Genomic DNA, 15,755 nt, shown 5'->3' with positions numbered 1-15,755 from the left:
GCTACTTGGATAGTACTTTGGCTAGTACTGAATAAAACATATTTAGTGGATATAAGCATGGAGAAGTGAAGGTTTCAGGGACACCTTATAGTTCCTTCCAGTGTCTAAAAGGGGCTCACAAGGAGGCTGGAGAGGGACTTTTCACAAGGATATAGGGAGATTGGACATGAGGGACTGGCCTTAAGCTGGAGGAGGGCAGGTTTAGATTGGATATTAGGAAGAAATTCTTCCCTGTGAGGGTGCTGAGGCCCTGGTAGAGGTGCCCAGAGCAGCTGTGGCTGCCCCATGATCCCTGGAAGTGTCCAAGGCCAGGTTAGATGGGGCTCTGAGCAGCCTGGGGTGGTGGAAGGTGTCCCTGCCCATGAAACAAGATGAGCACTAAGACTCCTTCCAACTCAAATAAATTTATTATTCTGTGATAATTAAATTGCATTCCATGAAGCTTATAGAACCAGTGATTTTAAATGATGTTCCTAGGAAATCCAGCTGCTATTATTGCTACAGGCTCTAATGCTGCAAACCATCACACTTGATCCTCTCCTTCAAGTTTAATTATATAATGGCTCCCACTAGTAATTGTATGTGTGAAGGCCCATAAAACAGGCTAGAGAATGAGAAAGGTGACACTGTCTTTACAGTACAGTCCCTGGTACCTTTTTATTGGTTTCCGTTCATATTACATCACTTTATTTTGGCTGAGTAATCTGCATTTCTGTGCTTCCAGTCACAAGAATGCAGGAACACTGCACCAGCCTCATAAACAGGCAAAACTGAACTGCTGTGCAGGTTATATCACTGAGTAGGGGCCACATGAAGCATCACAAATCCCTTAATGTCTGAAAAGTGGGTGCAAACCAAGTCCACCTGGAGCTGCCTGGTGCCACTCCTGTAGGGAATGATCTCAAACTCCACTGTTGAAGTCTCCATGGGGGCCATTCTTTCCACACTAAAAGAGAGAATGCATTTGTAAGTTAAAGCAGCTGAAAAATTCTTGCTATGTATTCTTCTGAGCACCCAAATTTAAGACTATATGCCACCTCTCCACTCCCTGAGCATTCTGTAATTCAAATTGTGGCAAAAGCGGTGCAAAAACTCCATCTGCTGTATGGAGAGTACTGACATCGTGACATTTTGTCCAAGGCTGGTGCAGATGAAAGCCATGAGGTTGACAGAATAATCTTTTTAAAAACCCCACCGGTACTCCAGATTTTCTCCAGATTTCCCACCAAAGTGAACAATGACCAGTCAGAAGTGTTTACATACCAGATTCGGAGTTGCTCTTTGAGCAGGCCGCTGCCCTCCGCTCTCAGGACACAGTCTGTCACCTCCTCACACAGGGGGTTGGTGAATGTGACCTCCACATTGACAGGCTTGTGTACCATAGCTGGACCAAGGACCTACAGAGAGAAAACATTCTGCATCAGTCTCGTGTCTTCATAATGCTTTTCTCCCTTCATTCCCATTGCAAACCACTCACCCTTAGGGTCACCTGGGTAGGAAGGAGCCAGGAATTAGCTCATGTGCGTGGTTTTGGGGAACAGAGTGTGAATGAGTGTGGCTAAGAATCAGCAAGCTGCTGTAGAATCAACCATTTAGTCCCTTTTTTAACTAGGTCAGTGCATGGTTTCATGTATAACATGATACTCATCAGAGTGAGAACACAAGTATTGGTATACATGGCTAACTACTGGAGGCACCTTAAATTAGCTTTAACTGGGCTAAATGAAAGGTTTGGGATTGGAGAACATGGGGGTGTGAGACAGGTGAATTGTGGTGTCTCAGGGAAAAGAATGCAAATTAGCAAATAAACATATTCATTACCTTATTTTGGCTGAGATAATGTGGAATTGGGATATCTGGTATATAGTTGTAAATAATGTAATATAAGGTAACATCATTGAGAGGTCCCAATTGCATTTCTCTATTACTGTCTCCATGTTTATAGGGAAGTTTCAATCAACAGAAACATAAATGCTTCTTAACACTTAATCACTGAATTGGAGTAATTTAATCCAGATGCCTGCCCTACATAAACTGGCTTTGTTATTTGCATGACACAGCACAGAGACTTTGTAAAAAGTCTCACTAGAACCTGGCATTCAGAAATTGCCAGACCTGCAAAAAACCACAATTTTTTACTCCTGTGTGTGACCTTGCTTTTCTTGTATGCTACTGACAGAGTGGTTTGGGACAACTAATCCAGTCTGGAGGCCCTGAAGGGCTCTGCACATTACCATATTCCCTCTGTGTTATTTACAGTAAGATGAGCAGATAGCATTTGATCCCATGAGTTATGCAGCATTTAAATCTGCTGTCCAAAACCAGTTCAGCTCGTTTATGTGGATGTGATGGGCCATGCAAAGCCAGGACTGTCCCTGGGCAAACATAGTGCAGGATCTTTCCTGCAGGCTAAGAACTGCTTTTTATTCATTGTACTACATGTGTCAAAAGTCAGTTAAAAGTGGAAAAAAGACAAAGCCTCCAGATCTAATTAATCACTTGGGAAGTGTTGCAGAAGGTGAAAAGTGACATTTATCATGATACAGTTAAAGAGCTTTCTTTGAATATTGGTAATAGAGAGACTCACAGCCCCAGGTGTTATCAGCTGGTCACTGAAGGTGTCTTTGTTAAAAATCAGTCTTCCTAAATAAACTGGAAGATATTGATCAGAGTTTTCTAACAGAAGGGGAGGTCTAAATATGGATGAGATTTCTTTCTCTGTATTCTGCCTGTCCATTCTTAGGTAGACTTACCTTGTAACTGTTGTAACAGTGAGAACTTGATCAGTGCCACATAACAAGCACTGACAAGAATATCCCAGCACAGCTATGCCATGGAAAGATTTTTCTTTTTTTTAAATGCATTTAATTTCATTTGTATCATATAGCCTGTTACTACAGCAACAAGATCCAAGATCAGGCATGATTTCATTTCCCATACTCCTTCCCATGAGGAAAGGGATGGAGTAGGAAGATGTAGGAGATAGTAGGAAGATAGTAGGAGATGGAGTAGGAATTCCAGTCGCTGCTTCTCAGCACATCTCTCAAGGGTCACAGAGGGGACTAGCTTTTACCTTGATGGTGAGAAAAGGATCCTGGAGCACAATATCCTTCTCAACCAGAAGTGAGGCTCCCCGTTTCATCTGGCACACAGCAGTCACGAGGATCTTCCTATCATCCACCAGAGAGTTTTTGTACTGGGAGTAGGAGATCTTGAAAGAAATCTCTTTCACTGTAATGAAACAGAAATAAAATTTCCCTCTCTTCTTCATTTTTTTTTCTGAGTATCAGCTATCTGTAAGATACCTGTGTTTTAAAGAGTAATTCTCTTATCACCCTGGGGCTACACATTTGTAAGTGTTGACACCAACAGGCAGGAATGATGCTCATGGGTGACTTCTACTCACATTTACATAAAGCACTAAATGATCAGGTACAGTTTGGTATCTGGGCAGTCTGAGGATGGATGGATGGATGGATGGATGGATGGATGGATGGATGGATGGATGGATGGATGGATGTGGCAATACCTGCTGGTGTTTTTGTCATTAATCTGAAGCTGGGGTTTATTGCTCCTTCCTTGCAAAGAGGGCAGAGGTCAGAAGGTCAGAAGGTGGGTTGGTTGAAATGCCCTTGCAGATGCAGCTGTTCAGCCTCTGCCCTGCACAATCAGAGTTGCTGTGCCAGTGAGGAAGGCAATGGAACTCAGTATAGTGAGAAAAAGAATTCTGCTGGAACTCTGTAATGAATTCTAACGTGTTATATATTAGCTTGAGAGGGTAGTTCTGTCCATCTCTGCTGCCTCTCATTTTTCAGCACTGTCCCTCTGAAAGCAGGGCAGAGACCCCTCTCTGCAGGTGGCACAGCTCTTCCTGCAGTTGGTGGTTTCTGTTGTGCTGCTGTGAAAGTTGCAGGACTGTTTTCCTCCCTTTAATTTGTCTTTTTGTTTTGCTTAGGGAGAGCCAGCATCTCACTGTTCTCCAGTCTATCTCTCTTAGTTGTTCTTGCTTAGCAAAAAGGGTCATAATGTAGCACCAACAGTGGCTGTGCTGGGTCAGACAAAAGGTCACCCTGCTCAGTCTCCTTTTTGTCAGTGCCTGAAAGCAAATGCTTAAGACAGGGAAAATATGTGTGTTTCTTTTCCCCTGAATAGCCTTGACCTACAACTGTTTGCACGTCATACACTTCATGAGCCATTCTTTATTTTCATGTGATCTGACCACAACCCAAAACTATATCTTGTCCAGTAATAAAAGCTGTAATAAATCAAAATTACCTTCTTCAGATCCAAGTTTAACAGACCTATGCAACTGCAAAATCTCTGCCTTGGGTTTTCTGGTGTAGAGGATGGCTGAAGCCTTCAGTTTAACCTTTATGGTCTTAAAATCTGAGACCAAGTTTTTGAGTGTCAAGGTAAGGAGGATGTCCTGGCCAACCACGGGAGATGCATCAAGGAGCAGCTTCCCTGAGATGCTGGGGGTTTGTGCAGGCTGTGCCCTTGAAAATCCTCTTCTGGACCTTGGAATTCTGCTTCTTTTCCCAGGTCTTTTCACACCCAGCAGCTTCAGTGCTTTCTTGTACACCTGCCTTTCTTTCAGGGATCCTGCATTGAAAGGTGCCACGGTCAGAGATCTCGTGCATGTACATGCTATGGTGCCATGAGTGATCTCAGACATTTAGGGAAGCTGAGAAGGGCAAAGACAATCAAGAGCAGAAAGTGAGGTCTGACCCTAATGTGAATTTTGGCACAAAAGCAAATGAATGTGCGTGGCCATGAAGGCTGGAAAGTAAAACCTGCCCAGGTGCCCAGGTGGCTGCTCATGGGCACCCCTTAGAAGCTGTGGGCAGTAGGAAGGTAATTCTGGGGGAGATCAGTTCTGCATAAGGTGGAGCAGTTACCATCTCCTCTGAAACTGAGAAGGATGAAATAATCCTTTTGCAGAAATTCTCCCCAATCAGCTCTCCAGAATGGCTGTTGTTTCAATTGAATCAATATCAGCAAGTAAGGAGCCCTAAGACTTTGAAAATTCACAATTGCTTGGCTCTAGAAGTAAAGAAATTTACTCAGTGCTCAGTCCAACAAAGGCCTTAATTCTTTTCACACCTGATCATCAGTGGCAAAACTATTGCAATAAAGAATTTACCTTCTGGATATTTGTAATTATCAGTGACATCCACACGGGCGTTAGTGCCCACTGCTTTGGTGCTGATAAATTTCCCAATCTTCCTGGTGTCAGAATAAATTCTCTCTTTTCTTTTCTTGCTGTAGCGAATCCAAGTAACACAGTCAGCATTCACTGCTGCAAACACAAATGGGCTGTCGTAATCCAGGTCCACATCCCCTTCCTTAATGGCTCTGGTGGAGGCAGGACCACACTGATAGATGCCTGCATTACAGAGGGGGAAGTTGAACAACATAAATCCTCATGCTGACAGCAAGAGGGAGAGGCAGCCACTCCAAAGACACATTTGGGTCAAGTAGAGTGTTTTAATGTCTGTGTGATGTGGTAACAGCGTGCCCCGAGATTCCAGGTGCACTTTGGATCAAAAGGTGGGGCTGCACAGGAGGCTGGTGGTGATGGGTGCCGTGAGAAATGGTCTCACCCACCAAAGGCTGCATGCAAAACTGTCAGATGGAAGGAGAAGTACAGTCAGAATGAGAGATGGGCATCAACAGTGCTGGGTGTGCATTGAGAAGAGCCAGGAAACTGAATTTGTTCAACCTGGTAGTAAGGAATGGGATTGTGTGATGTGAGCAGCTAAGACAAGCAGGGGTGAGATAAGTGAACTTAAGATGTGCTGGCTTTTGTGGAGGCGGAGAATTGAAATGAAAAAAGAAAAAATTGTTATGCTGCTCAGCAATCCAGAGGCTGACAGAAAAGCTCCTTACTGGAGATTGATGTGGGTGTTGCTTTTCTTGTGCACCCAAATGAATGCTACATCTACAGGGGATATATAGAAGAGAATTGTCCTGAAATTTTTGGTAATTTCAAATTTCAGTTTTTTACTCCTGGCAATCCTTAGGAGTAACATTATCTACAGGTTTTTATATTTACAACAGTGTTACCTTTGCTTCTTTCCTGGGGTGTTGCATCCAGAACCTGCCATCCATCATAAAAAGAGCCGAGGTCTCTTCTAACAAACCAACTTTCATTCCAGACATGGAAATTCCTACAAGGGAGGTAGAATGCATAATATCAGATTTGTACAATGCAAGAAATAATTCTAATTCAGTGAAGGAAAGCTCCACTGTGGAGAGAGCAGCTGCTGTACTCCTTACATGAGCACCTCCTTCCCCTTTTTGCCAGCTTTTTGTGTTATACCTCTGAGAAAGGTCGGGATGTTATGAAAAAGAAATATTAAAAGGAAAATACTTCATTTCAGAGTCAATAATTCAATATTGGACATTCCTGAACAAAAAGCCAAAGGTCTGGAGTGGAGTTTTATATCACTGGGATCATGAGGTCAGGGTGGTTTCTCAGGAGCATGATTCTAGATATTTTAATTAGTGGGGAATATAATGGAAGAAATATAAAAGAAATATGTATATTTACCACACACTGTCTTCACTTAAGTGCAGGTTGTTTCCAGACACATCAATGTACTTATCAATACTCAGATTTAGGTTCTTGTCATGGGCAGAGTTGAAGTTTGTAATAACACGAGTAGGTATTCCCAAGCACCTCAGTACTGCAATATAGAATACCATAAAAGCTCTGTAAACCTATTTTGCAGACATATAGAAAGTTTTTCTCTTGGTCACACAGTTTAGTGCATGTTTTCAGTGGTGAAACAAGCCCTCAGAAATTTCCCTCCAGCCATGATGCAAGCCACACTCATTGTGCAAAATTGCTTAAAAGACACTTTGACTGACATGACATTCTTAGCTGTCATGTCCTTTTTAATAAGATTTTGGTTCATCCATTTATTTTAATTTTTGATTCCTTATCCTGTTCTCTCTCCCATTTTCCCTCTGTTTGTTCCTTGTTTCTTTTTCTGCTTATGGAGATACACCTCTCAATTTTCCTTTGTATTTTCCTCACAGAGGTTTTGGTGTCTCAGAGCAGCTCTGACTGGACACTGCTAGAATTAAATTATTTTCCTGACTTGCAGCTCCCTTTACAGGTCCTCAGTATTGTGACTTGCTCTTGTCATCAGCTGGTAAGATACAGCAGTAGAAAACTGGCAGTGTGAGAAAATGGACTTAAAAGAATACTGGTTTTCTTTGAATCCTTGCTTTGAAACAGGAAACCTTGCTCTTTTCATCAGCCCAGCCTGGAAAACCCTTTTGGTTTTTGCTTACTCACAAAGTTTTGTGTTTGCTCACAGAGCTGGCATGCGTTATTACAACTTGTAACCTGAAGGATTAACCCTTCACACATGGAGAGAAGAGGTTCCTCACTCTTCCCTGCCAGAGCTGAAACAGCCTGAACAGAATTGTCTCAAAGTTCAGTTCGTAGTGAGCTGCTGTCAGAACCCAGGACATCCCTCTGGCTGCCCTGGGTGACTCGAGACCCTGGCAAGGGGCTCTCAGACCTTGGCACAGAGTCAAAAACACCTGTGCCTTCAATTTTAGCCCATGGAAACAATTACCAACTTTATATGAGGATTTACAAGCCACAAGAGTTTGGGCAGAATGATAGTTAATTTGTCACAGGGTGAAAATGTAGAATTTTGGGGATTTAGAATGGGGGTTCAAGAAGTAAGATGGAGGAATCTGGGCGTGTCCTGTCCTCCTCCTTCTTCTTCTTCTTCTTCTTCTTCTTCTTCTTCTTGTCCTCCATCTTCTGCTGGGATGGTGATGGTTCGGGATTGGTTTAGAGTAGAGACAAACTGTCTAACATAGGTGGTAGGTATTGGAAAATTATTGTAAATAAAGTACACGTAGTTCTTAGTATAAAAAGCTAACACCACCCCAAGGATGGTCAGTGTGCCACAAACCAACCTGCCAGAGAGATCTCAGCAGGTGAAAGAATGGAATAGATAAGAGAAAATAAACAACCTTGAAAAGCAGAATCAAGGAATCTCAACTTCTTCGGTCACGGGGCTGGGAAAAAGGTATTTCTAATACCTCAGGAGCCATTTCAAGCACAGAAAATGCGAGAAGCTGCATGTGTGGTGCCATTTCCAGCAGTGCCAGCGTACCTGTGCAGGTGACTCCTGCGAAGACCCAGCACTGCCCGTAGCGCACGGGGCGGTAGCGGGCGCGGTGCCAGCGGCGCAGGATGGTCACGCTGCCGCTCCAGCGCAGCGGGTTCGTCCCCGAGCGGAACCTCCCGCTCCACTTCCCTTCCACCACCCCCTTGTCGTCGTTGCTGTTCACCTGAAAGAGTCCTTCTCGTGAGAGAATTAAGGTTTTTACAGGAAAAGAGAGAGGGAAGTAGTTAGAGGTGACCCTGTGTGGGTAGCACTGTTCTTGTTGACTGGGTGATGGGACAGAATATTTGAATTTTAGACAGAATTTTGTCTGCTCAAAGGCCACACACAACTGGACCAAACCCAGACTAGATTGTAGAATCTGGTGATTCAAAACTGACTTGTTTTCAGTACAAGTGATCCCAAATGTACTGACTGACACGTATTTACATTTTCTCTGTTTCATCCATTGATTTCACCTCCTTCTATGTCATTACTCTGCTAGAATCTGCATTCATGCTGCTTCACATTCTCAAGTGATTTATGGGAGCCTTGAGAAATCCATCTTTTCTCTGAATGTGCATTTGTTGCAAATGTGCAGATAGTACAGCTTGCCCGAACTTGTTAAATGTGGTTGCATAAATTTGTGCACAACCATTGTAGAGCCTTGTTTAAGTATCAAGTGTGGTGGTACAGGATGCAGCAAGTTATTTTTAATATTTTTTCCTTAATTATTTGTAGTTATAGTAATTTTGTACATCTGAGTAGAGTTATTTACTTTATATTGAGGCTAAGAATGCCTAAAGTGAGTGCTTAAGATTCAGCAAAAGGCTGAAAAATATCAGTTATAAAGGAAGAATTTGCTAAGAGTTGTGGTGAGGCATGTATTATTTATATAATAGAAAACTTTTCAGCTGCCTAGTTGTGCATTTATGTGTTTGTGAGGAGGAGTTGTAACTATTTGTTGCAGGAAATGGTAAAAACCTCACTGAACAAATATCCCTTAAGTAAAGAATGCTAAATTCAGACATTAAATGCAGCTGAACCAGCACTGGTTTTCCAAAATATTTTGTGCTTCTCTTGGGTGTTTGAAAAACTTAGCAAGTGATTTCAGAATAGTCAAAGGCTTTCCAAATTAGTGAAAAGATCTAATGGACTGAGAATCTGTCAGGAAAACACATGTGAGGTTTGATGTTTCTCAGAAGTTCTTGGAAACATTCCTTCAGTTGTGAGCAAACTTTTGGGAAGGAGAATAAATCTCCATTTTACCTATTTTGTAGCTATTTTTTGCTTGGCTACACCTATGAAACATTGAGGATTTCATGCTGAATGGTGAGTGTGGGTTGGGGTTTTGTTGGTAGGTGTAAGTACAGGATGACTTTACCGTGGCACTGATAACCCTGCTCACGTAGACAGGGCTGTTCCTCCTGGACACATCCAGAGCTGGGTCCTCACGGTGGTTCAGGCTCCGGTCCAGAACAGCCAGAGAGATATCCAGGATGTCCTCTTCAAACTGGAATCAAAACAAGCAATATATCAAAGTTCATTTCATAAGAAAACCCAAGGATAAACTCCCCACCTGGTTTCCTTCTCTGAGCTTGGGAGGAAGATGGGAATAGAAGAGTTTTCTGTACTGTTAAAGAAAACTGGGGCAAGAGGAAAATATAATCATTAAGCTGCCAACTCTCCATAGTATTTTAAAGATGTCTGAGCACAGTGTGGGTCCATGGCCACTGGCATTCACAAGGACATTATGTGCCTGGTGGCACAGACAAGATCACTGTGGGTTTGGCTCAGCAGGGCTCACACCCTCCCACATCCTGCCCTGCCCCTTCAGGCACCTGTCTGTTATGAAAGCTTTAGCCTCATGGGCTGCCCCCACCTCATATCAGGTGATCTGATCTGAAAGAAACCCACAAAAATAATTATTGTGGATTAGGGTCACCAAGACACTGCTTGGGCCCAGAGAATGCCCCAGTGCTTGGCTGGATGGATGTGGCCAGGCAAGGATGGCCCTTGGCCTCTGAGACAGAAAGGAACCCTGGCCTTGTTTCATTTATCAATGTAAAAGCAACCATGGGGTCAGGAGGATAAATAGAAATGCTGTCTGCAAATGCTGGTGCAGTTGGAGGGCATGAAGGGGCCGGGGGTGGTCCTGGCTGGCCTGGGCAGTGGCAGGAGGGCTGTGTGCCTGGAGATGGGCTGTAGTTCTGTCTTTGCAGTGGTTACACTGGGAGGGCCAAACTGCTTTTCAAAAATTCCAACAGGACTTGTTTCAGTTGAGTACATTTGGGGTATCCTTTTAGGGTCTTCTGCCCCATTATTGAACACATTGCATAATATAGTTTTACCAGTTTTTCTAACAGGCAAAAGAAAACTTTTGCCTAAAATTATGCTTTGTTTCTTTTATTTCTGTATGAGCACATGCCACACAGAGGAAATGATTCTGATGCTGCTGTCTGTAATGTAATGAAAAATGAGATACATATCTGCAAGAAGATCTGAAGTGAGGAATATTGAACTCTTATACTATGAGAGAATGACTTTTTTCTCCTCAAGACTCTATTTACCCACTACTCTTATTTTTACAGTTCTGGAGGAGGTGATGCTATTTACCTGTCCATAGTTCCAAGCTTCTTCTTGAATATCTTTCTCCACTCCCTGAAAGATGATTCCACTGTCATTCAGGACATACTCCTGCCTCTCCTTTTCATTAGCCATGTAGACATCATCATCTGCAAGCAGAGTGAGACATGATGGCTGGAAGGAAATGGTTTTGCTCTAACTGAAAATCTCAAATAGAGAGCAGTTCTAGGGATCAGATGAGATTGCCCATGCATTCAGCCTTAGGACTCTCTGCTACACCTCTGTAACCATTTAGAAAGTAAAATAAGCATGAAATTCCTTTCGGGGAACTGACTGTGTTCCTGTCCCTGCGGTAAGCACAGTATGTATCTTACAGGCACTTGTTACTTGTTTTACAAATGAATGCAAGAACCAGAGGAAAAATCAGAGGAAAAAAATTCTAGAATGAATATTTGTAATATTTACTCCCTTTGATTTCTTATCCTACAAGCGAGAGTCTGGGTCTTTGATGCCTCTCAACACTGAAGAAGGGACAAAAACTTGATCCTTGATGTTAAGCAAAAAACCAACTTTCTGTAGCTGTGACCACCAGGCACAGACTTCACTGTGACACCCAGATTTCCTGGCTGAGACAATGAGTTATTTGGAGGTTCGGAGCATACCTGGACACCAGGGATTGAAGAGTAGCACAAACTGGCCCAGGACTTTGGAGGAGAGCTTGTTCCCAGCGAGGACCTGGAGCTGGAGTTTGTATCGCCCGATGACGGCGTCGGCTGGGCTGAGGATGCTGAGGCTCAGGCAGCGAGGCTCACTCGACTCCTGGGTTGCACTCCAGCCATTGGAACCCTCCTCAGAAAGGCTAAATACGGCCTTGGTCTGCTGGGATTCTTCTGGAGATGGTCCTGCCAGAGGGAATGGTGGTTTGTGGGAGGTAGAGGTGAATTATGTTATGGAGATAACACGCAGCGCTGCAGGGATGTCCTTAGGAGCAGAGATACAGCCTTGGTGTGGAAATGAGGATGGCTCCTGCCTTCCTTTGAATTATTTACTGTCTCTTGCCTTAAGGTGTAGGTCAAACTTTAAAATGGGAACTCCTGAGCCTAAAAGGGCAAGGAATCCTGAGGGGAACAGGGCAAACTTTAATGTTTCAAGAATGGGCTGTGTACACCTGTAAGGCACAAGTATTTTGGAGCTGGAATAAGCTGGATATGAGATGACTGCCATGGGGAGATTACCTGTGCTTGCAATAAAGGTGAAGCTGTCCCAAGATTGTGCTGTTGTTTTGAGGTTCAGAGAGATGTTGAAGGGCTGCCCTCTCCTCAAGATGAGTTCTGTGCTGCTGTAATCAGAGGTATGGTGTGCAGCTTTATTTAGTTTGGATTGCCAGTTGACTTTTCCTATTTTTAGGGCTGAGAAGACACAAGACATGTTAATTAAAAACATTTTCCTTCAGACTTGCACACCTTTTCATTGTGTCTAATGTACTAATTTTATTATATTTTTGTATAGCTGGCATTATGTGCTATAGGAACAAAGAAAAATCCATTGTTATTAAAAATTGAAAAAAAGCCAGGGAGTTAGACAAACAGCTAAAATATGAACTCTTTTCTGTAGGGTTCTTTCAGAAAAGATAAAAACATTCCAAAATTCAGAGAATTCATCTTTAATTTAAACAAAAAGTCAAAATCTTTTGTGTTTAGATAAGATTTTGTTAAAGTCTGAAGAGACTTCTATTCCTCATGTTCCTGCCCTGTTTCTGTGGTGATAGCTAGTTCTCATAATGTTTTACAGATTTACAGAAAGAAAAATTAAAACTATTCAAGTATTAAAACTCTCATCAGGAAATGCCAGGCTGGTTCTGGAAACACTGCCTGACAATAATGTCTAGGAGGTTGGTATCTTCAGCGTGGAACTTGCTTGTTATCTTCTCACGTATCTTGTATCTAAATTAATTTACAGCCTGTAGCTTGAAGCTGGGTGTTATTTCACACTCTGTTGGAGAAAGATTACAAGCAGAGGAGTGGCATATCTCGAGGCAGTGCTATGGGTTGCTCTATTGTATCATGATAGGTTGCCCAATGTTGAAAATGAGGCACTGAAGCTTAGATTATAAAAGCTTCAAGCTTTCTCTTTCCTTGATAAATTAAAAAATTCCCACAACAACAAACAAGAACAAAGCAGAAAAATGCAGGTTTCCCTATGAAAACAGGTGTTTGGAAAGCGCCCTTTTCCAGTATGATATTCCAGAGGAGTTTCAGGTGAATAAAACCTCCTGCTCTGAGTAGAGCCTGTTAACCCTGTGCAGAATAATGCTGCTGTAAGCATTTCCATAATTTCACTCAACCAAGAAAGGGGCTCATGTCTGAGAGAATCTATAGGCTTCTACTATAATAATAGGGTGAGATTTCAGTTTTCTGCTGCGTTTGCAGCACGGAGTTTTATTCTGTGAAGGCTTGATAAAGGCTCAATTGTACGAATTTTTCAGCTTTTTGGAAGAATTGTGCATTTCTGAGGCATTCTCCAGGCAGTAAAGGCCTGGAGCAAGTGACTTTCCTGTAGACTGTGTGCATAAGCATGTGTGAGTGTTTTCAGTTAGGGGTCTTGCTTCAGATGTATCACCTGGAGACAAAAATTCCATTGGCAGGAGTCTGAGTTTGAGTCACATGGTGTGAAATGCCTGGAAAGCATGTTGCTTGCATCATCACTTCATTTTCCTGCCTTAAACATGTTTAATTGAACAGGACCATGGAAAGCATCATTCCTAATACCAAGTCTTCTAATTTAAGGGTGACTTAGAAGGTGTTTCTGAAGGGCACTTGGAGTCAGGGTTTGAAAAGGAGTCAGTTTGCCTTGCTGCATTTTATCCATGTGTATCCTGAGTGCCCAGGCTCTGCAGGGCAGGGATGCAGGAAACTGAGAGCATTTTGCACATTTGTAAATAAAAATGTCATGCACAGAGGATTTAATTATCTGAGTGAGGCTCTGATGTTAAAGGACCTAACAGTGCTATTAAACACTGTCAGAGTGTCACAGGCAAGGTCAATATGGAAGAGGGGAAGTGAGCAGAAGCAGGAAAGATAAAGAAGGCAGTGGCTAGCACTGGTTTCCTCTAACAATTTACTGCATCAATAGTTTGATTTGCCTTGTGAAGTTCATGGCTACACAGGCATTTCCAGAGAACATGTGCAAGAGATCAGGAAGAAAAGTTCCATAGACGTGGCAAGAGCACAGTAAAGCTTGATGCCAGTCTTTTCTCCACGTGAATCTCAAATTTATCCTTGATTTGATCTTCACAGTTTCAATTTCAATCCTATAATTTCTTTTTCTTCTTTCAGGGCCTGTGAGGATTATTTTCTGTAAGTCAGTCAGTGTAAAATTGACCAAAAATGTGTTTGGGTGTCCATGCTGTAATCGACAGACCTTGGGAGCGTACTCAGGAGAAAAAGCCTGGTGGTCACTGCTGAAGATGCTGACCATGGTGCACAAAGGTTTCTCTTTGACTGAAAGATGAAACTCTAAAAGTAAAACATTTTTAAGCTAAACTTTGGAGTCTGTGTGTGAGTATTCCATGGTGCACGTGTCTAAATCGAGATCTTTACAGTCAGCATGGGAGTGAGCACAGAGAGTGCCATCCCAGACAGACAAACAGCACTCAGCTGGCAGAGCCCCTCTGGGGAGCCCAGAGACCACCAAGGGACCTGACTGAGGCCAGACTCCATCTGATCTTAGAGCCTGGAATTTCCATGTAGCAGTTTGATGCCCCAATCACCAGCCAATAGTTAATTAGGTGGCTGCAAAAGCACTGAATAGAGCAGTTAATTGATACGATAGAAAAATATTTTCTTACTCTACTTTTTGTGTTACTGGAAAAAAAAAGGTTCAAGACTCATAATAAAAGAAAAAAGAAAATCAGTTCTAGTAGAAAAACCAATAAATACACTTAACCTAAAAAAGCAGAGTTCCTGAGAGAGCGGCAAAATGTAATTTATCTCGTTTCCTCAGCAAATATTGCTCAACTGGATTGGAAGAGGATGTGTGGAGCCATCAGGCTGGATGAACTTACCTGCCATAAGGATTCCTTCTTCCTTTCCACCCTCGTGCGTAGCTCAGGGTACAGTTACAAAGGTGTGCAAGAACATTCTAAATCCTCTTCCAGCAGCACCAGTAATGAAAGGCTCAGGACTGGACTTGGCTACCTAGGCTGGAGTTTATACAAGCTGGGTGTGACCTGTGGTTGGTAGCTACTGTTTTTGTAGTGATATCCTACGTGAGCATCCACTGATGACTGCTTTAATTGCACAATCTTGAATCCAATTATCCTTATGTAAAACTGGTGAAGGACTGAGGAAAGATGAGAATCAGTATTCTGGCATTTTAGAGAGGAAAGCATCCAAAATTGGGTCTAATGAAGGAAATACTATCTTAAGTAGACAGAAGCAACTTAATTTTAAATGGTTTGGTTTGTGTCATTTTTGGGTTTTGGGGACTGTGTGTACAGAGGGCAAGTGTAGACTAATGTACCTATGGTACAGCACACTGTGTGGGAGAAGGAAATTTATAACAATTAGTGTTACTGCCAGTAGCTTTTTTCCCCCACCTTTTTTTAAAAAAGACATTTATCTGAAGATCTTCCATATTACTGCATATAATTCATTTTGTCTTTGCCACATTATTGTAATAATGCTTCCTTCTCATTACCTGTTTCTGACATGATTATAATCTGCGTAATATAATCTGCATTTCTTCTCTAAGGAGAAACACTTCCCAGGGAAGGGGCATTGTTGTGCAGTCAGCTCTGACCGGAGACTTGGTTAAGTAAAGAGAAGTCTTTAATGGCTGCCTCTGCTTCTAATAATTTTTCTTTGTAGTTTGGGGCTCATCACACATGCACATAGCTTCTCTGTAGCTGTTTGGCATGGCAGGGTTGGTTGGGCCCTGGAGGAAGCTGCAGAGCTGCTCTTCTGGTGTGAGCCCTGCCCTCTGTAATTACAGCACTCTGCTCCTGCCCTCTCCTCCCTCATCCTGTGCAACAGC

The 15,755-nt window shown here is 42.6% G+C and overlaps 1 protein-coding gene across 1 annotated transcript; it reads right to left on the bottom strand.

The window, feature by feature from the left end:
• Window positions 1-792: 792 nt before the first annotated feature.
• On the bottom strand, window positions 793-12,149 carry LOC134426752 (protein-glutamine gamma-glutamyltransferase 6-like). Its single transcript, XM_063171990.1, has 12 exons — window positions 11,957-12,149; window positions 11,384-11,623; window positions 10,752-10,870; window positions 9,520-9,648; window positions 8,145-8,322; window positions 6,554-6,689; window positions 6,067-6,170; window positions 5,144-5,386; window positions 4,276-4,602; window positions 3,074-3,231; window positions 1,264-1,397; window positions 793-946 (listed from the first exon to the last, which is right to left on the bottom strand). Exons 1-12 carry the CDS (start codon window positions 12,147-12,149, stop codon window positions 793-795), a joined length of 2,115 nt encoding a protein of 704 aa, XP_063028060.1.
• Between the last annotated feature and the right edge of the window lie 3,606 nt (window positions 12,150-15,755).

The sequence above is a fragment of the Melospiza melodia genome, chromosome 19 (genome assembly GCF_035770615.1).
Source record: "Melospiza melodia melodia isolate bMelMel2 chromosome 19, bMelMel2.pri, whole genome shotgun sequence".
Lineage (NCBI taxonomy): Eukaryota > Metazoa > Chordata > Aves > Passeriformes > Passerellidae > Melospiza > Melospiza melodia.
This window is presented reverse-complemented; position numbering and strand designations above follow the sequence as displayed.

Coding starts and splice junctions, on each gene's coding strand:
- LOC134426752 (XM_063171990.1), bottom strand. CDS start 12,149: ATGTCTTGTGTCTTCTCAGCCCTAAAAATAGGAAAAGTCAACTGGCAA. Junction 8,323..9,519: donor GCAGGGTTATCAGTGCCACG/GTAAAGTCATCC, acceptor GGACTCTTTCAG/GTGAACAGCAACGACGACAA. Junction 947..1,263: donor AAAGAGCAACTCCGAATCTG/GTATGTAAACAC, acceptor TCTCTCTTTTAG/TGTGGAAAGAATGGCCCCCA.